The 27410-nt window shown below is 43.6% G+C and overlaps 1 protein-coding gene across 2 annotated transcripts in view; it reads right to left on the bottom strand.

The window, feature by feature from the left end:
- Positions 1-27410, bottom strand: part of MAD1L1 (mitotic arrest deficient 1 like 1) — a 236932-nt gene that overhangs the window by 102157 nt on the left and 107365 nt on the right. For both annotated transcript variants that reach the window (XM_039360495.1, XM_039360496.1), the window contains exons 14-15: positions 17875-17963; positions 14675-14765 (exon numbers count right to left, since the gene is read on the bottom strand). In XM_039360495.1, coding sequence (XP_039216429.1) covers positions 14675-14765; positions 17875-17963 — 180 coding nt within the window. The remainder of the gene's footprint in view (positions 1-14674; positions 14766-17874; positions 17964-27410) is intronic.

The following is a 27410-nucleotide window of genomic DNA, read 5'->3' as shown; positions in this document are numbered from 1 at the left end:
TCTGACATGGATGGCATTTACTCCATGCACCTTGCAAAAGAACCTGCATAACTGGGTCACCAACTCCTGGAAGTTCAGCAGCTCTTCAGGGATGTGCCATTTTCAAAATCAGGTCTGTGCGTGAAGCAGATGAGAGGCACTAATAACAAGCACTTAAGGGAACACTCGCCATGGGAGTTGTGAACTAGATGGACTCTCCTTCAGCGTCAGAAGATCAAGGGCCAGAATGGGCAGAAGAAGTCAGAACTGAAGTTCTCATCGGAACCCTGATCAGGTCTGCCCCTGAGCCAGGTAGGCGCCCCATAAGGCAGTTCCTGGTTCCAGGTAGTGGTGGTGGACAGAGGCTCCATGAAGATATGGTCCTCAGCATCTTAAGTCCAGTGCTGGGTCTTCTCCTTCCTGAAAGCATGTTCTTCAGCATCATTTCTGCCCAGCACCAGGCCCTTCAAGATCAAGTCTTTGCCTTCAAATGTTGCTGATTTTTTATCTCAATCAGAGGTCAAGCTGTGGTCCTCTTCCCTGCTACCTTAGTTCAATGCCAAAGCTTCTTAGACATGATCAATGGGCTGATAAGAATCTGAAAGTGCAGCACATTGCTGGCTCTCCTCCTTCCTAAAAGCACGTTCTTCAAGATCTTTCCTTCCCAATGCCAGATCCTTCAAGAGTCAGACCAAGTCTTCGCCTTCAAATGTTGTTGACCTTTCATTTAAATCAATGCCCAAGCCTTGATCCTCATCCCGTTTACCTTTACTTCAATATCCACCGATCCAAAGCCTCTTAGAGATGATCAATGGGCCGCTTAAGAAGTTTGCAAATGGGCTGCAGGGCAGAAGATTTGCCTTACCCCCATCTCGATTTGCATCAGAAGGACCTGCGAGGTCATTAAAACAGCTCCAAGGCAAAGGCCTTTGATCTCAAACTTTTACATCTCTTGAGCCTTATTGGGTCTGATTGCCAATGCCTCTCACTTAGGCAGATTCTGCTGTCATTTCGTTTTTTGCCTGCCCTTATCTCTGCCGCCCGCTTCGTCATTAGGAGCCGTGTGCCTCCTTGCTCCTCGGCGGCGTCTGTTTTGTATGCCAGGACACGGCTTTCCTCCAGGGACCAAAATTGCTCTGTGCTGATAGCCTGAAGGGATGGCTGAAGTGCCAGAATTTCATCGGAGGGTGATTTCAAGAAGATATGCAGAATAATCCAGGAAATATAAACCACCGTCCATGGGCTGAACACAGGCACCGCATCAGAGCGTGACTACAATCCTGTTTTTTGTTTTGTTTTAATCGTGTGCTCGTTCTTCCATCGCTGCAGTAGAACATGACCAAGCCATTAATTCCACCCTGCAACGTTTAATTCCATCCTGCCAGGGAAGTAAAATCTGGTTTGGATGGGGGGAAAAAAAGAGAAAAAGGCTGGAAGAGGTAAGGCTAGATCCTTCTCCAGCAGGCTAAATCTTTCTTCTGGTGGGCCCTGACAATTGTACAGGTGATCCTCAGCTTATAACTATGACTTGAGCTCAAAATGTATGATGCTAAACGAGAAAGCTGTTAAGTGAGCTTTGCCCCATTTTACGACCTTTCACGCCACGGTTGTTAACTGTATCCCTGCAGTATTTAAAGGAGTAACACAGTTGTGTTTAAGAATAAAGATAGGCATCCCAGGATAATATTGTGGGATCCAATCAGAGTTGGTCACCGGGACCAAAGCCTTAATCTTCCAAGCTTTCGGGCTTGGGCTGAAGCCCATCACCAGGGAACAAGCCTGAAAGATTTGAAGATTGGCCTTTGGTCCCAGTGACCGACTCTGGATCCTACAATATTATCCTGGGACACCTAGAAGAATAGAATAGAATAGAATAGAATAGAATAGAATAGAATAGAATAGAATAGAATAGAATAGAATAGAGTAGAAGAATAGAATAGAATAGAATAATTTTATTCTCACTTTGAATGTACACTAATCGGCATACATTAAAATGAAATTTCATTGCATACAGCTCTCAAAGGGATCTATATTTATTCATAAAGGCTCTTTTAAGGATGGTGAGCTGCACCAGTGCTTCCTATCCAAAACCGGGATGGGAGCCTCTCCATCAGTGAACCAGGGTCTGAGCAAGCATCTTCTTGATTACTTCAGTACCGAGGTTTGAATGTGCCTTTTAAAGATTAAACAAAAAAAATCTCTCTTCATTTCTCTTTCCCTCTGCAACCTGGGGACTTAAATTTACTTGTCAGACAGAGCTAGAAACTCATTAGGAAAGACTCCAACACTGCATTTGCAGAGGGAAATACAATGATCTTATCAGAATTTCTGCAAACTCAAAAGCGGCTTTGCTCTTTCCGAGCTATTCAAAGGCAGCCTCCAGGAATGTTCTTTCTTTCTTTCTTTCTTTCTTTCTTTCTTTCTTTCTTTCTTTCTTTCTTTCTTTCTTTCTTTCTTTCTTTCTTTCTTCTTCTTCTTCTACCCGCCCCCCCCAAATAGAAAAGTTATCTTCATTCAGAGAACTAAGCCCATCTTGAACATAAAGTGGGACGCTGAAGAGAAGAACTTCAGGGCAAAACCCGAATCTCTAAGCACTCCTAGAGGAAGCACAGTCAATATCAGGATCGTGACTTGAGGTCCCTCAGCTGTTCCTCTCCAGAATAAGTCAATCGGTTGACAAACGGTTCCAGGCAGTCCTCAACTTTATTCATTTACCAACCATTCGAATTTACAACGGTCTTGAGAAAAGGGACTTGCCATGGGTCCTCACATTACAATCATGGCCATGTTCCCACAATCATTGGATCAAAATCTGGACTTTTGGCAGGAATTGGGTATGTCTAGTTTAATGAAGAGAAAGACCAGGGGTGACATGATAGCAGTCTTCCAATATCTCAGGGGCTGCCCCAAAGAAGAGGGAGTCAAGCTATTCTCCAAAGCCCCTGAAGGCAGGACAAGAAGCAACGGATGGAAACTCATTCAAGGAGAGAAGCAACCTAGAACTAAGGAGAAATTTCCTGACAGTGAGGACAATTAACCAGTGAAACAACCTGCCTCCAGAAGCTGTGAATGCTCCAACGCTGGAAGTTTCTAAGAAGAGACTGGACAACCATCTATCTGAAATTGTATATGCCTGAGCAGAGGGTTGGACTAGAAGATCTCCAAGGTCCCTTCCAACTCTTGCTATTCTATTCTATTATGAGCAACTGATAAATCTCACTGAGAAGAAGGAAGCTAAGTACAAAAGGCTTTTTTGTCAACCACAGCGTGATGCGCTAAAGACTTGTGACTGAACATCTTGCCCAAAGCGACTGTAATATTAGCATTCTTATCTAATTTTCTATATGACTCAAAGGTCTCCTCACTGGGTCCGCCACGCAGCTCGAGAAAATGGTTAAACCTTCCTTCAATTTCAACCGACACTAATCCAATGAAATTATCATATCACCCGTTTTTGCCTCTCAAAAGAGGAGACAGGATACTTTTTATTAGTCTGCCTGCAGCTGCTACTAAACCGTGTTATTATTTAGCATCAAAGGTAGAGCACATACTCTTCTATACAAATAACGTTGTATAGTTTGCCCAAGATTAAATCAGGAGAACATGAATGAATGAAACGCACACACCAGAGAAGAAAGAGGTGGCGGGCATTTATGTGCTAGTCTCATAAGCTATGTGTCAACTCATCTTCCATATCTGCCTTAGGCCAGGGGTTGGATTAGAACAAAGGTCTTCAAACTTGGCTCTTTTATGACTTGTGGACTTCAGCTCCCAGAATTCCTCAGCCAGGCACGCGTGCCTGGCTGAGGAATTCTGGGAGTTGAAGTCCACAAGTCATAAAAGGGCCAAGTTGGAAGACCCCTGGACTAGCTTCCAGCCTTATGATTCTATGATTCCTTTATATCTAAACCACAAGCAAAAAGCTGAAGCTAACTTTCCTTGCTATGCTAGCTTCCTAAGAACAATGGAGTCTGGAACAGGGGACCCTAACCCCTAGGCTGTGTAGCCTGTTGGAAACCGGGCTGCCCAAGCAGGAGACGAGCGAAGCTTAATCTGTGTATGCACAGGATCTATGATGCATGCATGAACCCCCCCCCCCCAGTCCATGGAAGACAAATTTTCTACCAAAACTGGTCCCTGGAACCAAAAACATTTTGGGGATCACCCCAAAAACCAGCTTGATAACTCTGAAAAGAACAGACCACTTCTATTCCTTCAGAATGGAATTCAACTCAGAGAAAATTGTGTTCTTTGATTTACTGCAGAACTGGAATGCTAGGCAATTCCCCATGTACAGTTACCAGAAACATGAATTCATTTCGATTGTAGCTTTTATACATCTCTGCTTCTTCTTTATTCTGATTTTTTTTTTCATTCTCTTAGACTGCACAAGGTTTGGAGACAGCCAGCCAACAAAATAAATCTTCCCTAAGATCGACGATTAATGGGGGAAGAATTCTTATTATGAAGGGTTTATCGTCAACATATCCCAGGAAAGGAAAATATTGTCTAGGAAAAGAAAAGAACAACGCAAGACCAGAAAACCTGTGCTTTCTTTTAAACCACAGAAATAGCCACAAGGTTATGGAATAAATGCTTGAGCAAGATCTAAGAAGCTAAAAAAAAACACACCAAAGAGTTACGGAGAAGCCCCATTGCTTCCCACCATTTTGTTCTGTGCTAAGGGAACAACTACGAGAAAAACAGAAGAAGCACAAAGATACACAGGCGGTCCTTGACTACCATTCAGCCCAAAATTTATGTTGCTAAGCAAGACACATTGTTAAGTGAGCTTTGCCCCCATTTTACCACCTTATGTACCACACTTGTTAAGTGAACCAGTATTTAAATTGGTAACATGGTTGTGAAGTGGATCTGGCTTACCCATCGACTTTGCCTTGTCAGGAGGTCGCAGAAAGGGATCACGTGACGTTGGGAGACTGCGACCATCGTAAATACGAGTCAGCTGCCAATTGTTGGACTTTTTTTTATCAAGTGACCATGGGGAGTGTGAAAAACAATCCTAAGTCGCTTGTTTCAGCGCCATTTCACTTCCACCTTCCTTAAAGGAAGGAGATTTTGATTGCCTACTAATCTCCTGGACAAATATGACTTAAAGGACTGGTTATTGGAAGCCCAATTTCAGAAATAATTGAAATATCTACTGTATTCCCATGCCCTGTATCCCCATGCAGGTGGATCTCTCCTTTCTCAATTATTAGCAGGAGTAACCCATTGGATAGAACAAAAGTAAAATTTACAAAAAGCAAATGTCTTAATTTAAAGGACAAACACGGACACATCCACACGTCCATCAAGATAAACACTTGTGTTGAAGAATCTGCAGATAGGCACATTCCTACCATTTCTTGCTCCCGTTTATATTCCTTCTTCTTCTTCTTCTTCTTTTTTAAAAAAAGATCCTCTGATTCCCTGCTGGGTATTTTTAGCTTTTGATAATTTGTAATTAGTCCTCATCAACCTAATCTTTTAACCAAGGTGCTTTTCATTTCAACAGTCAGATCAGCATAGGCTGCATACTGATTGAGCCAAGAGCCCCGTTGCCATGCAGCCTCTTTTAATTCTCAAAGCTGGAGAGAGGCTGGGTTGTGGTGTTGCGGGGTGTGTGTGTGTGTGTGTGTGTGTGTGTGTGTGTGTGTGTGTAAGACACAAGATAAGTGTTGACCAGAAGGACACCTTGAAAGGGTGACTTATTACAGGGAGTCCTCGACTTACGATCACAATTTCCGCTGCTAAGCGAGGCATTAGATAAGTCAGCTTTGCCCCATTTTATGACCTGTCTTGCCACACTCGTTAAATGACTCATTGACGTTGGTAAGTTGGTAACAACGGTTGTCAAGCGAAACCTGGCATCCCTCCCCCTTGCTGATCGGAAGGTCGCAAAAGGGCATCACATGACCCCGGGACGCTGCAACCGTCATAAATATGAGTCAGTCATCTGAATGTCTGAATTTTGATCATGTGACCACGGGGATGCTGCAACGGTTGTAAGTGTGAAAAACAAGTCGTAAGTCACTTTTTTCAGTGCCCTTGTAACTTGGAACAGTCACTAAATGAACTGCCGTAATTCGAGGATCAGCTGTGTACTAGTCTATTATATCAGCCCAGAGAACGATGGTCTGTGTTTGTCAATTCTAATCTATCACCTGACATTATCAGGCAGGGGTGTCCAACTGTGTTACCAGCTAAACAAATTCAGGTTCTCTTGGCAACTTTAAGACTTATGGACTTCAACTCCCAGAATTCCCCAGTCCGAGCTTGGACACTCCTGCCGTAAAGATATTACAGAAAAGCGTCTTTCAAACAGGGTCCTCAGTGACTGAAAACTGAATTACGGGAATTATTTTGTAAAAGAACCTGTGCTTCAGACTGTACGCGGATTGGAATCTACAGCTCCTTGCAAAACAATCTCGATGGATTTGAAAAGTAGGATAGACAAGAGAAAAGTCATAAAAATATCTCGTACTAGACAAAGAAAGAGTGCAAGCAATCCCCAGAAGCATATTTTTCAATCCAATATCAGAGAAAATCCTAATAATACATATTACTGTGTGGTTTTATAACCTTCTCTGATAGGTATGATAGAGAGGAGAAAGTTAATTGTCTCTTGGATGTGAATCCAGCTAAAACAATATTTTGGAAAATATCATGGGATTTACCAAAGAAGAGTATCTTGCAATGGCAATATAAATTATCGTGTATCATAATTTTGGAAATTTTCAAGACCAGGTTGCTTTCTCTCCTGCCATCTCATTGACCGGTTGCAGGTACCCTAGCAGTTGTCCCAACTACATCAAGTTCCCTCCGGACCATATGGATCCAATTAAATCGAAGTGCCTCTGATTTTAAAATAAATCTTCCTTGAAGCAGCCGCGGGATCTTAAGGATCTCGTTTCTGCCTCCCTCTCTGAAGAGCGAAGGAGAGGAGGAAGGCGGGCTGCTTTTGTGTAGGAAACCACTTCACCAGCCATCGTTGGCCTGTAAACACAGGACTGCTTGAAGAAATGAAGACTAATTGAGCACTCTTGAGAAGCGTTTCCTGTTGCTTCGCTGAGCAGTCCTGATTTGATCGCTCCTTTCTATCCGGAATTCAAGTTCCTCGCTTCCCTTCGAGGAGGGATGAGAGGGGAAGGAGAAAGTTGGCAGGATGCAGCTCAGCCAAACAACTTCAAGAGAAGTCAAGCGGTGTGATGACTCCCCCGGATGCTTTCCCAGATGACTCTCCTGATGTCAGCTTGGAGAAGGATGAGTCCGTTCTGGGCATGTCAGGAGGAGAGTTGGTTAATGGCTCTGAGCTGTTCTCTGGATCTAAGACCCAACTGCAGAAAAGCCAGCCAGCTACTGCATTGGTTCTCCTCCACTGACCCTTAAATGGAGACCAGGGAAGAATATGGAATAATGTGGCCCCCATCAGGGACCAAGGATCAAGACTATATGTTAAGATGCAATTTAGAAGGAGGTATTGCTCAAGCCTCCACAGAAGAATCAAGTCAACTAAAGTCTGTATCTGCTAAAGGTCAACAGAATTAAAGGGGGCCTAAATCGTTTGTGGCAACATAAGGACTCTAAGCTAATGACACATTTAACTCCTTCCTCCAATTTTGCCTGCTCTTCTCCTACAGTTCTCTTTGGTTTCAAAAATTTAATTTCCCCATCCCCTGTTAAACTCCGTGGTTCTCAATTTTCCCAAAGTGGAGATTTAGGGCTCACGGGCTGCCACCACCCAGGAACTCCCAAAATTTCTGGTCTTTCTATAACCTGAGATTTTTATGAGCTGTGAAGATCTGAGCAGTGAGTAATATCCATGCGACAAACTTTTATAGGGATGAAGGAAAAATCAATGCTGCCTGCAGTGAGGTGTCAGGAACCGAGGGGGTGGCAAGAGACGAGGGGGGGGGAAAGAGGAGGTGGATGGAGCCCCCAGGCATAATTCAAGCTGTCTCTCACAAGCCAAGAGTCTGAATGCAATCAGGTATTATACAGACTTGCTCTCAACCAACATCAATATTGGTTTCATCACTTGGTAATACCAAATTTGGAGCCAGACAGAAGGAGAGACAAACATTGGGCCATTATTTTTTCCTATCTACCCAATGATTTTCTTAACCTTCACCTCATCCCAAATTCATGAATGTACTTAATATCAGATCATCCCGTCAGCTTAGCAGGACACATAAAGATAACAGAATAACACAGTTTGGAGGTTTTCTAGTCCAGCCCCCTGCTCGAGCAGAAGACTCTACAGCAGGGGTAGGCAACCTTGGCTTTTTTATGACTCGTGGACTTCAACTCCCAGAATTCCTGAGCCAGCCATAGAAGTTGAAGTCCACGAGTCATAAAAGAGCCAAGGTTGCCTACCCCTGCCCTACACTTTTCCAGACAAGTGGCCGTCTAGTCTCTTCTTAAAACCCTCCAGTGATGTAGCACCCCCAACTTCTGAAGTCAAGCCAACTTTACATAAGGTCTAAATCCTGAAGAACTTGAACTCAACGGGCCTCTCCCACCAGCGCCATCCCTGTATGTCAGCTGCCACTCCAAACTCCTAAGATTAAACTCACTTCCACGCATATTCCAGAGCCCTGAAATTCCACCTATGATATTTTTAGAAAGGTGAGTGCATGCACCGATGCCCAGCCGCATGAGATGCTGAAGTTGCAGGTGAGACAAGAGTGAGATATTTAGTACAGGAAAAGGCTCCGAGGCGTCAGCGGTGTGTTTCAGCGACGAAGCCCGAGGATGACTCAGAAAAACGAAACCTCTTATTTTATTTAGGAGCGAATGTGGATCTTGAATTAGGTTTCTCTGGAGCAAATGAACTGCCGTGACTCAATTAGATTACAGGGGGATATAAACAGAATAAAGGAATGAAATAAAGGAATGAAATGAAATGAAGCTACGAGCCCTGAAGGGCCAATTTGATTCTCTTCGGCATCCTCTTTCTGTACAGTTCCTAGCATGTGATTGATTCAAAAGCCAGGCTAAATCACATGAGTCTCTTCTTAGTCTCTCTCCTTCTCTGCAGACCGGGACAGCATTGAGAATGTGCTTGTGTCGCAATGGACAGTTACAAAAGTGGGGTGTCTGGATAACACTGCACTGCAATCTTATCACCCTTCTATAAATAAATAAATTTGCTAACAGTGGTATGATTTGATAGGGCTGCACCGTGGGAGATCAGATGGAGTCCCAAAGCAACACACTCACCTAAATCTTGCATCAATTTTAATACCTGTCCCTCTACTTTAGTACCTGTCCCTCTACTTTCACTCATCCACTCACAGCCACCACAAGCAATGGAAGATAACCCTGTGTATAACCAAGTTGGAAACACCCATCCACCTTCAGTCAATTGTGACTGGCCAATATCTGTCAACATCCAGTTCGAGAATCCAAATAAAACTCCATATTAATTCAGCTTCCAAAAATCTTAAAGTTTATTGAATACACTGCATGGTTATTGTTGAAGCAAAACTAACTGTGGTTCCCACACCAGTTCATAGACTGAAACAATAGTTTTCCTAGCCAAACCCCCAAAGTCTTACGTAGTCCATATAAACAAGTCCACTTTGTTATGGGAACCATCTGCTTCAAATCCACACCTCTTTTGTTGTCCTTGACAAGGTTTCAGGCTCCCACAGTCTGCAGCTGAATCGAAGAAGCTTTGTTTCTCCATCTACCCACTTGAAAGTAACACCTTACACCCCCTTTATCTAAAGGCAAGTTGAAACACAAGAGGCATGTAGCAACCAAAGTTTTATATTTGACAATATCTCAGGATCCACTCAGGGCAGCTTCAAAGCAATAGCAAATCAAGAAATAACTTTGTGGAGAGGCTAATGTCAAACACGGGAAATCAGTAGTCCAGCCAATTCAGTTGAAGATATAGATATACTTGTATGCTAAAGCTCTCTATAAAAATCTGAATTACTAATGGTCAAAGCAAATTGGTGGTAAATAAGAGTCAATGGAATCAAAGAATGGCTGGACTTAGATCTCTTGTGGGCACTAAAGTGCTCAAGACTTATGACATGCTTGAATCCTCCCTCAGGCTCAGCCTGGCCATCTCCTACAGTTACTCTCTCTCTCTCCCCAATCAGCCTGAAGTGCTCAGCACTGTTTTCATAAGTTACAATCTACAAACCTAGCTAATGAACGTTATAGGTATCCATGCTTGTTTCTTGAGAATGGTGCATCTCTATTAAATCATACCATGGTTAGAACAGAACCTCTCCCTTGACTATTTCTTTAGATGTCTTTGTCCTATTTTCCTGGGTGGCTTGACGCTTCCAAGATTTAAGAAAGTTTGATCAGCAAAGAGCAGATATATGTTCTCAGGTTCCTTCCCTTAGAAGAGGGCAATGGAATAGAGCAATTAAAATAAAAGCAGGGAGGCTTGTACCATCCCCATCAGAGACAGATGTCACCGGTGTCCTTTTGAGTGTCCTATCTGGTCTCTTAAGGGCTGAGCTAACAACGTATCTTCTGCCTTCTAACTTGCCCAGCAAAATCACAACCTCACTCAGATCTTGACTACACTGGTCCAGCGCTGGGGACTAACATCTTCTCCCGTCATGAAATGTGAAACAAATGAGTTTGTAACCTGCTGAGGAACTTTCGCTGCTCTAAGTGCTCCTTGGAGACCGGGGCATCAAAACATCAAACCCAAGACTTTCATCTCCCTTCTGGAGACAGGAACCCAGTTAAAGGAGAAGCAGGTGACAGGCTTCATTGCTAAGCGTCGCTTGGTAAAAGCACTCAGGAACTCTTGATTCTCTGTTTTAGCAGAGCTGTCATTCCTTTTTGCTTCCCCTTCCCCCCACCCAATCCCTGGGAATTGGCAATAAAAGAAAGATTTGATTCACCTCTAATAGGTGTCAAGATAAAAATCAATGCCGTGTCTGAAATCTGGGTAATTTCAAATGAAGCCATCTTTGTGGAACAGGAGGAGCAAGGGGAAGGAAGGAAGGAAGGAAAAGGAGTAACCCACCACACAATGATAGTGTTGTGTCGCGAGTCGAGGATTAACCTGTAATGACTCCTGATCTGTCCACTGAGCAAGCCGGCCTTGATGCCTTTAATACACACTTCGGCCTGTTGACTCAAGTGGATATTGAACCTACTAGCTTTTGAGTGCCTTTCAGCCAGTGAATGTTTTACATCAGAGAGCTTCGGCCTTTGACTGACGTTGCTTGTGAAGTTCACACTCACTTCCAAGGGTATTCCAAGTCTCTCTTTGTATGCTTCCAGTTGCAAATGTCCCAGAGGAATAGTAAGTGCTGAAGTATTGGAGGTTCTCAAAAACAGCCTGGAGAGACTTTTGTCTGGGGCTGGACTAGCAGACCTCTGAGGTCCCTTCCAGGATTCTATGTTTGGCACATCTGGGAGAAAGGAGTGACAAGACCATTCTGAGCAGAACAAGGTTTGATTTAATGCAAAGCAGATCTGGGTTCTCAACGAGAAAGGCTTAAAAAGCAGATGCTAGACAGGAAAGAAAGAGTACACACAATCACCATGAGTTTTGTATGTGCGTGTGTGTTGTGTGTAGCTAGCTCATCCCCCTTCATTCTTTTCTTCATGAAAAACAAGCATTTGTTCCATTACACAAACTTCTGAGAATAATAAAACCAGCACCCTGTTCTTACAAGGCCTACTGCTAGATGGGACCTTCATAAACCTTTTAATTTAATACGGTAGGTGTAGATATAAAGAACCCCATAACACAACACTCTGGCCCCTGAGCTCCACACCATCCACCATCTGTATGAATGCACTCTGATGCTCTCCAGCAGCAGCGCCACAACATTCGTGTTCTTAAGATATATATTTGGCTACACTTCAGAGCAGGCATACACACCTTTCCAGTGCTATCAAGTCAACTAATGAGCGGTTTGCAAACAGCTCCACGAAACGGAGGTGCCCAGTCTTTGAGCCATAGTAAGACGTGTCTTGAAGGGCACAGCTGCTCAAAAGGAATTATGGAAATGGTCCTCTGTGGCCTCCTTCCAAATGAAGAGTTAAGGAGGTGGAGTCATAGCAGATGTGGACCCAGGGTGGGGTTGTCCCTCAGTAACGTGATCATTGTGAGCGGTGAGCATCCAGTCTATCTCCCGTGGATGTGAACGGAGCTGCGTCTGCGCTTGAAGAACAGAATTCAAACTCCAGCTTGGCCACCCGATTCGCCACTTGACTGTGGACAAGTCATTTGTCTTCTCAGGCGGAGAACCCCACCTGCAAAATGGGAATAATTGTGACCTACCTTGTCGGCCTTGTGGAACTATGAATGAGTTATGCTTAGCAAAACACGGTGCACTTGACTTATGAGCATTCATCCTCTACTACAGAGCCAGATTTTGGAAATAAATCACCCTGAACAGAAATGGGAAATAATGTTTTCATGAAAGGAAGATATGGACTCACAGTTCCAGAAACCGAGCTCGTAGTCTGCAGTCGATAGAAAAAAGTTAGAGGAGTAAAACCTAGATGTTTCCACCACTTACAATGCCCCCAATATTTGAGGGACATTGTATTATCTGAGCTAGGAAAAAGAAAACAAGAGGGCGGGAGGAAGTAAGTAAGAGGAAAGGCTGAAAGGCATAATCAACAGCATGATATCCATCTTCACAAAAAGAGGTTTAACGGTTGAAGGATTTCTTAGATCGGAAAACAATACTTGGAGGTTTACCAAATTACACTTGACCAAGAAGAAATATACACAGTCGCTCATCCAGAACAGACAAATCAGAGGATGTTCGCTTAACTCCAGCAGACCTAAGATAAAAGTCATGCTTGGAGCAGAGACGAGAGTCCCGGTGCGCAGATGGCTGCTGGGGCCACCAGTGCAGAGGAGATGATCAAAGATCTGCTGAAAGACAAGACCAGACTCTCAGCAAAGATAAGCAATGACTAACCAGAACAGAAGCCCCTTCATGTGACAGCAGGCCACCACTGAACCCTGACAGGCGATATTGTAGGCCGCATAAAAGGGTTATGGATATCATCCTCTGTTCCTTAAGTGTCTGGGAGGATTCCCATAAGAGGTCTAAGGAGGTATTCTTACAAGACATAAGTAGCAGCAGCAAGAAGGGGAGAAGATCAGGAGAAGACCTGGAATCACATTGGATCTCCATGGAACCCTTTCTTTCCCCATTGCTGTCTTTTATCAGATTAGAAAAGAGTCACATGATGGCACAGAGTGATGCCAACTTAAGCCTCTGATGGTCCAGACTGGTTGGTATGGTGTAGATAGCAATAGCACTTAGACTTATATACCGCCTCATAGTGCTTTACAGCCCTCTCTAAGCGGTTTTACAGAGTCAGCCTCTTGCCCCCAACAATCTGCATCCTCATTTTACCAATCTCGGAAGGATGGAAGGCTGAGTCAACCTGGAGCTGGTGAGATTCGAACCGTCAAACTGCAGGCAGCTGGCAGTCGGCTGAAATAGCCTGCAGTACTACATTCTCACCACTGCACCACCATGGCTCACAGATGGATATCCATTTGTTGTAAAAATATATGCTTTTTAATAAATAGAAGAAAGCTGTTGTGGTTGATCAGGGGTCTCCAGACTTGGCTACTTTTTAAGGCTTGTGTACTTCAACTCCCAGAATACCTCAGCCAGCATAAATCTTCAAGTTGCCACGTTTGGAGACCCCTGGAGTAGCTGAGTGCTAATGTCTAAGGTATGAAAGATATAGGCACCTATATATTTTCAAGTCACCACCAGGAAAGATGTGATAACTTTGTTCAAGAATATTCTGGAATGCAGGAGGCAAAAAGTATGTGTGGTTTCTGTGTTCCAAATTTGGGTTCACCCAACAGGCTTAACTTGGGTACGGCATCAACCCACATTCTGGGTTTGCACAGTACATTGAGTCATAAACTAATTAGTCTGAGTTCATGTAACACATTATTCCCCCAAAACAAAAACAAAAACAAAAAAACTAACCAAGGTTGAAACTAGCCAAACGTAGTCAATTTATGTGAATGCAGCCATTTGCTTTGTATCTGACTTACGACTTTGTATGTGACTTACAAAGTACGTTGTGTGATCATCCCCAGATAGATAGTTACAGCAAGCTTTCTTATAAGAAGCAACCCATAATTCCACTTTTTAAAACCTAAAGCAGAAACCAGCTCATCCCACAATTAAGGCTTCAGCCTGACAAAGGCAGATTCTGGGAGAAATTGTGGGATGCTGCTCCTGGCTGCATCCATGGAAGTCCTCCGTCAATTCAACTCTATCTTAGGCATTAGAAAGAGGTTACGGACACAAGAGCATCCATTTATACCAGGGGTAGGCAACCTTGGCTCTTTTATGACTCGTGGACTTCAGCTCCCAGAATTCCTGAGCCAGCCTGGCTCAGCTTGGAAACCTCCCCCTTTCCCCTCAGAGTGGCTGGCTCAGGGAGTCTGGGAGTTGAAGTCCACGAGTCATAAAAGAGCCCAGGTTGCCTACCCGTGATTTATACAAACAACAGAAAATATTCAAAAATCTTTGGAACATTTGATTTTCTAAGAGATGCCTAGTGAACTCTGGTAATAAAAAACCAACAGCATGAGATAACACTCGGCTTCTTGAAATTAATCTCAGGAGAACCAAAAAAAGGGCATAAAACGGGGGCAAAACCTCTCAGTCCATCTCGTCAAGCCAAATCACGTGCGCTAAGACATTACCCGAAGCGCGGCTTGTTCCAGCTGTGCTTCCAGAGATCTGTTCTCTTGTTCGAAGCGTCTTCGTTCGGATTCCAGTTCCTCAATCTTTAACCTTGAAGAGAAAGAGTTTCATGTTACCTTGATGGGTAATGTAAACTTTTTTTTGCATCCTTGGGAATTTACATATTGTGTGTTTGGGGGGGGGGTTTGGAGCCAGGATGCTCGTTTTAACCTGCCAGGTTTGTCATTCAAGTGGGATTAAGTGTGCTTTCCAGAAGCTGAGTGTGACCCTCAAGCTGGATCTTCCTGAAAACTCAAGTCACCTGCGTCATGAGGTGGTGTACACAGCTGTGTCATATTGCAGAAATAATGTGCCTCATCTGAACCTCAAGAGGGCTAATTAAGCTAATGAAGGTTTAATTATGAAAACACAGGAAAGGCCCTACGGGATGAAGCCGAAGTCCAATCTAATCTACATTTAATGGCACTTGCTTTACTCGGTTCCCAGATCCATCTGTGGGGAGCCACAGGTGATTCTCCGATGGTGCTTTTCTGAAGCTCTGAAGAACATCAAGAGGGAGAAACCAACAATCGAGCGAGTACCATTAAACGGGGCTCATAAACCAGGACAAGGACGTGGCTTTCTGATCAGCTCCTTAAAGCTGGATCTACAACAATTCACCGCGGCCAACTCGCCACGGCTGTTTTTCTATGGCAAGTTAGCCATAATGAGTTGGCCGTGGTGAGTTATCCCATTCCACTTAAAACCACCCATTTCCCAAACACCTAGCTGACATGGAGGATTTACTGAAGTCACTGATGGAAAAAAAAAAGAGTTATTATTTATTCCAGTTCAAAACGTTCCCTTAACTCCCGGCCAATCAAAAAAAACAACAGTTTTTCATCCTCCTGGGTGAAACAACCTGTTACACCATGAAAGGCTGAAGCAGCCCCTGGCTGCAGAAGAGGGGGGGGGAATCACCAAATGGGGCTAACGTGATTTATGGGAGGCCAGGTGTAGATGAAGGACTGGCAGTGTTAATATTACTTTGTGCTGTTTCCTCAGAAGTAATAATGTCGAAAGAGAATTTTCACATATAACAGCTATATAAAAAAGAGTCTGATGAAAAGAGAGCTTTGTTCTTCGAGGCCGGATTGGGAGGAGGGGCAGGCTGGGTGGGCAGAGATGGAGAGATATGAATAAAGTCTTTTAAAAAGCTTCCTGGAGATAATTTACTTTCCATATTTTAAAAAAAGAGAAGACAAAAGATATGTTTTCTGTAAAAAAAAAACCAAACCCTCTCACGCATAGGATGTGAATACAGATTTAAGGGGGGGTGAAGCCTGAATTCTCCACTGGCCACATTTGGGAGGGGGGTGGCGCTTGTGTGTGTGTGTCATTTTAACCACCCAGTGTTCATGGAGATAGGCAGCTAAAGGTTCGACCCTAGTTTGGTGTGCATCTCCCTCTCCGAGAAAGGTTTTTTTCAGCAAGGGGATATTGGCAGAGACCAGAGAAGGAACTGGGTATCAGGATAGTGGGCAAAAAAACTAGACCCAGAATCCTCTCCAAGTGCCAGGTGCGAACAGCCAGAATCACTTGTAAACAGCTAAAATCAGTAACTTTATTGCTTACTGTCTATGTTACAAGAATCTCCCCAAACTGCTCTCCTTCCCCTGGGAACAATCAGACAGGGCTTCATGGATCTTGGAGGAGATCAGACTTATGCCTTTTGCGGCTATGCAAAGACTCCAAGCTACGCCCTTGCTTGACTCTTCCCTCCAGTTTCCCAACACCAATTTCAAAGTATGCATCCTCTTTCATCCTACTTTTCATCAGAATGAGTCTCTGGTGGAACCATGAATGGAGAAGAAATGGGAGAACAATAGATGGTCCTAAGCTTTATTATGCCTGCTGGTAACAGCTGGTACACTTCAATTATTGGGATAGGTTGAATTGATGTCTACTCACAATGGGTCTAGGGTGTGGGCAGAGTTCCAAAGGTATCCTGCAGAATCCCCCTCTAATTTTGGAAGGTGAGACAATATTAATTTTCCTGAGCACCCTGGAAACCATGTCTCCTTGACAGAAGGAAGATCATCATAGCAAAAGGCTGGTCTCCAGCCTCGTCCAGTAATTAAGGAAGAAGCAACTTCAAACTGTGGAAAGAATACTTGGCTTCAACTGTCTATTGCTTGGGACCACACAACCCAGAGGGAACAGTATCTGGATCTTGAGTTTAGTTGGAAGAACAAGCCAGCTTGGATGCAACCATATAGGAACATTTTCATGGCCAGTTTTGACATTTTGTTTTGCTGGGAAATTTAAGCAAAGCATGCTGCCTGGGGCATTGTGGGATTTGAAATCTACCTATCTTATAGTTCCTGAGGTTGAAAAATATTGCTTTACACTATGGGCTCACCTATGCTTCTTCAGAAGAATTATCAAATTCTGCCGTTATGAGGGTTTCCATTTTTGGAAAGGTGTTTTATCATTTCTCCCTTATTCAAGAGCGGCAGGTCTCTCCCAACTCAAATACAGATGTGGCTGCTGCTGCTGTTGTGGTGGGGCAGAAGTAAAGAGAGGCCTCCATATGAACTACAACAAGCCAAACATGCTAGGAAAGTTTAAAACGTCAGCAGTGCAAATTGTATACATTTTCACCCAGCTCCTGCTGCTTCAGGTCCCCGCCCTACTAACTCGCAAAATGAAAGCCGGATAATTTTATTTCAAGAGGCAATCTACCTGTCAGCTTGGCACACTATAAATTGAAAAAGTAATCCATCATCTTTAAGTGGGATCCGAGTTCATCTAATTAGTGGATGGCAGAACTTGAAAAGACAAAGAAATGGATTCGGTGAGACCTCTTTCTCTGGCTTCCAAAGTTATTAATCATGACCTTGGTCTGGGATCCTTGCTAGTTTGGGGTGGGGGTGGGTCGTTACTCTGGGCAGGTTCATATAGCATTTGTCTGAAATTCACATCACATTACTGATGTTCTTCAAGATGTGGTTTTGTCTATTACCAAGACCCTCAATGTTGGCCATCATTATGATTGTAACCGTAATCAGTAACTGATTATAATTATGATATTCTGATGATGTACTGATCCCTAGGTTGGGACAGAAGTTCTTCTAGGAGCAATTCTGGAGTTGGAAAAGACTTAACTCCCTCTCTTCTCCTCGGCTCTATCACTATGAGTAGAGGGGTGGACATTCACCTCAGCGTATCCAGCTCTTCTTTGGTGAGGAAGTTGCTGGGCTCTACAGTGGACACTTGTCTCTTCAACATCTGAAGTTCTACCTCCAGCTACAAAATAAAGAGAACAGATGGAAGTTAGCTTTGTTTTTTGGAGTGGTCACCAGAGATCAAGACACAGATAAGCCTTCCATATCCATGAAGTCTGAGATGAAGACAACCTCCTGCTAAATAAAAATAACCAATAAACACTATCATTACGACTTAGCACAGGGGTCTTCAAACTTGGCCCTTTTATGACTTGTGGGCTTCAACTCCCAGAATTCCTCAGCCAGGCACCCATGCCTGGCTAAGGAATTCTGGGAGTTGAAGTCCACAAGTCATAAAAGGGCCAAGTTTGAAGACCCCTGGATTAGCATAACAAGTGATAGACCTGCGTGAATCTCTATTAGTAAACCGTGACCTTGAAAATTAGAGGAATGGCTCCAAAATAAAGAGGCTCCTGCTTTAGCTGCGAGTCGAGTATTCGTGGACATCTGGGGAGGGGGGAAAGGGGGGGGGTAAGATATCCCTTGTGTGTGTCAGATGCCATTTGCCCTGATGATGTTGTGATTCACATGATGCTATTTTGATATCGCTGTGGTTTTTTGTGAGACACCTATGGGAATCCGCCAAGCTGTTTTATCTGACTTACCTTTTGATTGCAATGCGAGATGCAAGGCACAAATTTCCGTGCTTTTCAATGAATCATCAACCGTGGAAGACACATTTGGAGAAGATAATAGAGTTTCAGCTGTTCCTTACTGAAGGATTAAATACGTCTCCCCTGGAATGATTTTTAAAGAGGTCTTTTGCCTCCACAAACCTTAACTAAATTCTGATAGGGGTAAGGATCTTTGAGTCTAGGCAGATTTTACATCAAACTTTAGGTCATTCCTATTAAAAATTACGAGTTCCTTCAATGTCACACCCTACCTCCAACCAGCCTTCTCAATTTTAACAAAAATTAGTCTTTTTGCCATTGGTATGAATTGTTCATTGCAATGAACAAGGACATACATTCAGTTTTGCAGCTACTAAGATTGTTGGACGAGCAGGCACAAAAACAGCCAGGGGAGTGATTGAAGTCTGGAAAATGGGCCTCTTGTCAGTCAACAGGAGTGCTGATTTACCCCCAACTTATCAAGGACTTTAGGAGGTGAGGGCTTGGCAGCACAAGGAAACAACAGCCAAGGATTTAACAGCCAGCCAACAACATCCCAATCAACAACTAAAACGCCGCACACAACAGGCACCAAATAAATACCATGCACAGAATAGTCCAAAACAGTCTTCTAGAGAGAAGTTCCCTGAGGATGGGCTCCAGCAAGAATCAGAAAGCTTGGAAGACTGAAACTCTGGTCCGGGTGACCGACCCAGATTGGTTCCTGCACTTAATGATTTGCCTATCCTAAAGTTTGGGAACGCTCCTCTTTAAGATGTTCTTTGAAGAATTTCTGGGTCTTCTTATAGAATGTGGTCCTCAGCATGGCTGGCTGGGGAATTCTGGATGTTGAAGTGCACAAAACATTGCCAGGGTTGGAGAGCCCTGCTTTAGAGGACCATGGCTGGCAGGGGAATTCTGGGCGTTGAAGTCCACAAGTCTTGAAGTTGCTAAGATTGGACACCCCTGGTTTGGTCCTTTCCCAAGCCCCTCCATTAAATCTCTGTCCTGTGGTCTGATGTTCTTTCTTTGAAAGTGTCATAGTATGGTGGACCACGTTCTGTAAGAAGATCCAGAAATTCTTCAAAGAGCATCTTAAAGGGGATTTAAACTCAGTCTCCTGGCTGCCTCCTAAATCGGCCCTCCCCTGCATTCTCAAATTGTTGAAAGAAAGAAAGAAAAAAAAGACACCATAAATCATATTGGTTGGCTGGTGAGATGATCACAGCGAGACATATTGTCCTCAATTTTATGATTAGTGGGTTTCTCGGTTTGTTTTTTTCCAGCTCAACCCATCATAGACAGCCGGTTCAAGCTGGCGCTCTGAAGATAATTCTAGGGACGGGATATCTGAAGGAGCACCAGTCAATCCAGCGGGAGATTTTCAATTCCACCCCGTAGTTCCCACATGGAGCCATTCATCACAGCCCAGGATGCTTTGCTTTCCAGCCGAAGGTTGCAATGAGGTTTGTTATTATAGTTCTGAGCTGGTCTGAGCGCTCCCACGGAGGAGCAGCAGTAAACAGCCTATTTATCATGGGATAAGCGGACACAAGGCCAAATTCCCCGCTGCCACCTGTTCTCTTGACATCCGGGCAGATAAATTGCCCAGCATTCCCTTTGGAGAAGGAGGCATGGGGTCCATAATCGATGGCCGGGCCCTGCAAATGTGCACGGATGGCAGGGAAGGAGGTGGAGGGGGGTTTACGAAGCCCCCCCATGCAAGATACAGCGAGGTTGTCCATGCCAGCTGCTGCTTGCGGTGATGATGAGGGGGTGACAATACGCAACTTCCTCCGTGCCTGGCAATGTGTTAGGAGGCTGCTCTGTTGAAAAAACAGCCAACAGTGTCCCAGAGACTTGGATATGATTCAGACAACTGTCGGGCAGCTGAAGCCTTCCAGGGGCAACTCAAAATACATTTCAAATGCAAAGTTGGCTCAACGTTTTGCAGCAGAAGTTGGGGGGGATCAGAGTTATGGATAGTCCTCAAATTACGACCACAGTTGAGCCCAAAATTTCTGTTGCTCAGCGAGACACTGGTTAAGTGAGCCTTGCCCCGTTTTACGACCTTTCCTGCCAAACGTGATAAGTGACTCACTCTGGTTGTTAAGAGTAACACGGTTGTTAAGTGAAACTGGCTCCCCCGTTCACTTTGCTTGTCAGAAGGTCGCAAAAGGGGACCGTGTGCCCCCCGGGACACTGCAACCGTCATAAATATGAACCAGTGGCCGGGCCTCAGAATTTTGTTCACCTGATCGCGGGGATGCTGCCACGGCCGTAAGTGTGAAAAACGGTCATAACTCACTTCTTTCAGTGCTGTTGTAACTTGGTTGTATTTTTGCAGATGTTTCATTACCCAACTAGGTAACATCATCTGTGATAGAAGGGACTGGGGTTTGTGGAGAGGAGGAGGAGGAGGAGGAGGAGGAGGAGGAGGAGGAGGAGGAGGAGGAGGAGGAGGAGGAGGAGGAAGAAGAAGAAGAAGAAGAAGAAGAAGAAGAGGAGGAGGAGGAGGAGGAGGAGGAGGAGGAGGAGGAGGAGGAGGAGGAGGAGGAGGAGGAGGAGGAAAACAATGATGACTGTGGGATCCTTGGGCGTCTCTGATCTTGGTAATTTTCTTGCAGACGTTGCATTACCCAACTAAGTAACACCATTAGTGCTAGCAGGAAGTGGGGCCTGCTCGCTTATATATGTACATAAACAGAGATAACTGTTGCAAAAAAGGTGATAAAATGGAGCAAAATTCACTTAACAAATGTCTCGCTTTACCACTTAAATTCTGGGCTCAATTGTGGCCCTAATTCGAGGACTACCTGTACATATGGGGTTTCGTCTTGCCCCTTCTCTGGACACCCCAACAGCCAAGGAAAGGAGTGTGGTAGTCAGAGGTGATTTCTTTGCAAAACTGAAGCAATTTTATGGCTCCCACAACATGCAGAAAGCTTCCTCTCATCCATCAGCCTGAGCAAAGGCCGTTAATGGGAACCCCAGAAACAGCCTCATGGAGGGGGAGTCCTTGGGGAGAGCAAAAGGAATGGGGGGGCAGAAAGGAGAGTCCTGGGGGACCGCCTGTCCTCCCTTCACACTCTATTCATTTGCACCCAGCGTCTCCGATAATTACGCCTCTTAATTTAGAAGCGTGAGTGCCAGAAAAGAATATAAATTCATGCATTAACTTCTGAGATTGAAAATAAGGAGGACTGGACCTTCTCTCCTACAGATTATATTTGGAAACGAAATAGAGTGACATTTGGTATTAACTTGAAAAATTGCACTAGGAAGGAGGGAGGGATAAAAAAAGCCTCACTAAAAATCCACAGTTGGGCTGAGATCAGCTGAAGTCAGCATCTGCGCTACCTGGATCCAAGTATCTTAACTTAGACAATATATGTATATATCCATTACGGCAAGTTCTCGGACGCAATAAATATTTAACAACTCTCTTCTCGCCAGCGCGGGAACTTTGCTGTGTTGGTCCAAATCTTTCTCCAACATTGCAAAAAAAAAAAAAAAAATCTAATTTGGGTTGGGTTGTGTTTTTTTTTGCCCCCTCCCCCAGATTCATGGGGAAGGATAGGATAGGATAGGATACGATAGGATAAGATAGGATAGGATAGGATAGGATAGGATAGGTTAGGGAAGAAATTCTAAATTGTTTTTTATTTAGGCCTTCCTTTGACTTAAACCGTCCATTAATTGGAACCAATGTTGAGGTTGCCTTGCAGGATGAATGAACGGAGATTTATGCTAAAGCAGCTTTGGCTGTGATTTAGTAGCTGCTGCTTATTTATTTATTTTTTGCCTCAATGCCTTATGATGAAAGGTCTGGCAAGAACTTTGCCTGTTCATTATTATCTTGGCTAACAGAAAGCCTAGCCTAGCTCATACACTCACTAGGAACAGGCTTTGCTCTTCTCCAGAAGATGGATGCTTTGGCTTTTATTTTTCCTTGTCCCAAGACTGGGAAAATACAGATCAGCTCATACTTTGGTAGGATCCTATCCTGTGCTATTCAAGGAATAACACAAACGAGGGAATCTCCCAGGCTGAAAAGTACATAAATATTAAACACTTGTAACTAATAATCTTGGCAGCATCACGAGCGGTTTTTTTTTTCTTTCTCTTAACTACTTAAGTTTTCCTCTCTTAAGCCCAACACAGTTTGATGCGAGCCATTTTGGTACCCAACCATTGTCTGAAAGGCAGGATAATTATCTAATAAATACATAATGCTGAGCTTTGGATCCATTGGGGTTGCTGATGGGATAATTGCTGCAATGTTCAGGGAACAGCTACGTCTTTTTGTTCCTTTACAAAAACTCCAGTCAAAAACTCCTAGAAGTAAATGGATGCTTTGTTTTAAAACAAGCAAGCCTGTTATAAATAGTGGACAGTACTGTATATGGTAAACTTTAAAAAGTTGAACTGGTAAAGAAGGATCAGGGCTGAAATCTCCTTGCAAACAGGTTTTACGGAGTAAGAGATTGCCAGATGCATTGAGGGGGACTGGAGGCTAAAACATATGAAGAACAGTTGCAGGATTGGGGAATGTCTAGTCTAATGAAAAGAAGAACTAGGGGTGAAAGGAGAGCAGTGTTCCAATATCTGAGGGGCTGCCACAAAGAAGGGGGGGGGTCAATCTATTCTCCAAAGCACCTGAAGGCAGGACAAGAAACCATGGATGGAAACTAATCAAGGAGAGAAGCAACCTAGAAACAAGAAGAAATTTCCTGACAGTGAGAACAATTAACCAGTGGAACAACCTGCCTCCAGAAGTGGTGAATGCTCCAACAATGGAAGTTTTTAAGAGACTGGACAGCCATTTGTCTGAAATGATATAGGGTTTCCTGCCTGAGCAGGGGGTTGGACTAGAAGACCTCCAAGGTCCCTTCCAATTCCGTTATTCTGTTATCTTTTAAAGCTTGCAAGCTTCAATGGAATTCAAGCAATTACTGAAATCCATTTCTAGAGTTAAGGGGGAATAAACTAGACCTGTAACAGAATCTCTTGACAATTCCATGAGGAAAGATGGAAATATCCCTGGGAACTGAGCTTTCCGCTTTCACCCTTTTTTTATCTCAACTTTTATCTGGATCAGATTGCAGTGGTTAGGATGAAGGTGCTTTGATACAGATACCTCCATCCACATTTTTGTATTAAGCATTCTCGAAAACATGAGGCCAGGTGGGATTTTTCCACCTCTCCAAAATTTGCAAGTGGCCTTACTTGTTCATATACTATCAGTGCTCCATTCCAAAGCAAAAACTCCTTCATTCCTATGTGTTCATTTGCTTTTTTAAATTGCAACTACCCATGTTTTCTTTCCCATTTATTTAGAATCACTTAAATAAATTCTTAGGGTAAAGAAAGCGAGGTACCTTATTTCCACCAAGGATAAATTCTGGAACAAAACAGATACAAAAACGTCTATTCACTTTTCCATCTTGTCTTCCAAACTATTTCGGCTCTTCTACTTCATACTGCATGCAAATCACCCTCCTAAATTCCCATTACTGATTACAAACCAAAAGAAAGCTCTTAAATGAGTTGCTTTAGCACTTCTGAACATCTCACGATGAACGTTAAGATGTACTTCAGAAAGTGGGGCTAAATTTAGCACAGAAAAACCCTTAACAAACTTTCTGATGACTTGGTCCTCGGTAATATTCAAATATCACCTAGTCCTGATGACTACACTTGACTGTCTAGATCTTAATTTTTCCACACTTAACAAAAAACGCCTCTTGAAACAACATGGCCCAGCTTATTCCAAACGAGGGATTGACAACTTTATTAATACCAGTTGTTGGTTTTCTTAACAGTTGGAAGGGACTCTGGAGGTCTTCTAGTCCAACTCCCTACTCAAGTAGGATACCCTACACCTTTATGACAAACGTCTGTCCGATCTTTTCTTAAAAGCCTCCAGTGATGGAGTAACCACAACCTCTGGAGGCAAGCCATTCCATTGATTAATTGTCCTGTCAGGAAATTTCTCCTTAATTCCAGATTGCTTCTCTCCTTGGTTCGTTTCCATCCATTGCTTCTTGTCCTGCCTTCAGGTGCTTTGGAGAATAGGTGGACCCCCTCTTCTTCTGCGGCAGCCCCTCAAATATTGGAACCCTGCTATCATGTCACCCCTAGCCCTTCTTTTCACTAGAGTAGACATACCCAATTCCTGCAACCGTTCCTTGTATGTTTTAGCCTCCAGCCCCCTAATCATCTTTATTGCTTTGTTTTGGCAAGGGACAGAGCAGTCCCCACTTTATATTTTAATACTTCTTAGGAATATTGTCCCTGCAAGAAGTAAATGCCTCTCCTCTGGAATTCTGGAAAGGCATTTTATCCAGAGTAATTCCATAAAGAAAATAGATTGCCACACCTCCATTCAGCAGGGCAACAACTTCTCGCAAACTCGAAAATTAAACCCTAACTCAAGTTCACTACAGGATCCAAAATATCAAAGCAACTCCTGAATGACTGTAATCACAAACTCATTTCTCCAGCCGCTGCTGCCCATGCTTAATTAGGGTGAAGTATGTTAATGATACGGTGGTACATCCCAAAGACATCGTCAGTTACAAAATTAATTGCATTTAGAGAAAGATGCATAAATTGTGCTTATACAAGCTAATTAACATGGGTTTGCTAATTAATACTGGAAAGTCAAACTGCCTTTGTCTTGTCAACTGCAATTAACTGAAGCTATTTACATTTCTCTCCTTTTAATTTTTTTTTGCTTTCCAGTGACTTTCGCAGACAAGTAATTGAATGGTGTGCTGAAACAGACAAGAGTTGGTGAGCTTGGTGGCTCTATTACCCTTTGATATGGAGGCTTTGGGTGCTTCAAGTGGCGTGGCATTTGGTAAACACGCCACCTGGATCTCCCTTTTCACCTGGCACTGGTGATTCACCTGTTCGGTATTTCACATTAGCACAGGAACAAGTATGCTACCTGTGCCGTAGACAGATCAGATTTAAATAGAAGCACCCACAACTCATTTGCTAAGCATTTCTAAGAGGGAGATGGTGAAGGCTGCCGTGTTCTGTAATCAGAGCAATCAACTCGTAGCCTTTAGCAGCAATTAATAAGTCAACTCCCATTAATGGGAGTTTATGTTAACATTTGAAATGTAACCTGTTTTTAACGCAACACAGAAGAGGCGGAAGGCTTTAGAAGAGATTGGGGGGAGGGTTTGGAGGTGTTTTCAGATCCAGAACAGCTAGCAATTCCATCTCTGTCCTAGGTCCACATCTGAAGACAGAACAGGAGTGTGTGAGTTTGTGTTAGTTAATCCACTTCGTCTACTATCCTCTGCAACTAATGTCCTATGACACTTCTCAATGGGAGGGAGGGAGGGAGGGAGGGAGGGAGGGAAGGAAGGAAGGAATGCAGGATCAAGGGAAGGATGGATGGATGGATGGATGGATGGTAGATAGGTTAAGAGAGAAGGAAGCAGGGTTAAGGGAAGAAAAGAAGGAAGGAAAGAAGGAAAGAAAGAAGGAAGATTAAGAGAGAAGGAAACAGGTCTAAGATAAGGAAAGAAGGGAGGGAAGGAGGAAATGTATAATAATAAAAATTCTAGCATCCAGTTGTAAGTGGGTAGGTAGGTAGGTAGGCAGGCAGGCAGACAGACAGACAGACAGTAATGTAGTCTTCCACCTGGGTTGTCAAATGGCATTATCACAGCCATCTTAATATTTCAATTTAAATTTATTTCAGTAACAGACCTGAAAGCCATTTCTGCTTCAAGAGCGACTGCCCTTTGCACAGCTTGACACAGTTGGCAGCTTCCTTTTGCAAAAAGACCAATAATAGAAGAAATAGTTACAACTCAGATGAGTCCATCTGGCAGATCACTTATTTCTGAAATTATGTACTACACGGTTTGAGAGAGAGAGAGAGAGAGAGAGAGAGAGAGAGAGAGAGAGAGAGAGAGAGAGAGAGAGAGAGAGAGAGAGAGAGAGAGAGAGAGAGAGAGAAGAGAACATCAAACCGAGCTGCCCAAAGAGCTCTGAGAATAGGACAACCAGCAATCTTGTGAGCCCAGAATTTCAAGTAAAATCCTGGGTCAAAATTGACAGGTATTTATCTGAGCAGCCTTTCCTATAGACTTGGTTTTTACATTAAACAGACCCTGCCTGATGATGCTCAAAAGACAACTGTTGTGTCTTTGGCGCAGTCACACAACAATGTTCACATGGTCAACGTAAATTTCATTTTTATAACTCTCTTAACGCTGCAAATGTGGATACTGCTCAATAGAGCTCAATGGACAACATCTTTAGCAGGTGCAGGCGTGGTCAAGCTTACCAGTGCAAAAGGTGAGATCTTGGAAAATCAAACCCTGCTAGAGTAAATAGAATCATAGGGCTGGAAGGGACCTTGGGGGTCATCTAGTCCAACCCCCTGCCCAAGGAAGGAGTCCTTATTCCGTCCAGGACAAATGTTTGTCCAATCTTTTCTTGGACACCTCCAGAGAAATGGAGCAGATTATCAGGGCCTGGTAGAACTGGATTGGCTGTTGGTGAGCCCTCATTCCTTATTTGGTATCCCCTTTGACCCCCCCTGGATGATCATGAGCAAATCTCAGGTTGCCTAAATGGAAAAGTAAGAGAAAGGAGAACTTTATTGACTAAGCTAACTCCAGAATGAAACTTGACCGAATGTCTTACAATCAAGGAGTCTCACAGCCCAGTGAACAAGTCTGCCAGGTAACTGAAGCAGGTCAGGAGAAGTTAGACCAAGCCAATCTTGATGATGCATATTGTCCACCACCTGAGGAATAGATGGTGAAACCACCTTAGATCTATTCTACTCCTAAAATAACCTCTAATAGACCTGGAAGCACTTT

Source organism: Crotalus tigris, unplaced genomic scaffold (genome assembly GCF_016545835.1).
Source record: "Crotalus tigris isolate CLP2741 ecotype Arizona unplaced genomic scaffold, ASM1654583v1 scf7180000019173.45859301935:6455823, whole genome shotgun sequence".
NCBI classification, from domain to species: domain Eukaryota; kingdom Metazoa; phylum Chordata; class Lepidosauria; order Squamata; family Viperidae; genus Crotalus; species Crotalus tigris.
This window is presented reverse-complemented; position numbering and strand designations above follow the sequence as displayed.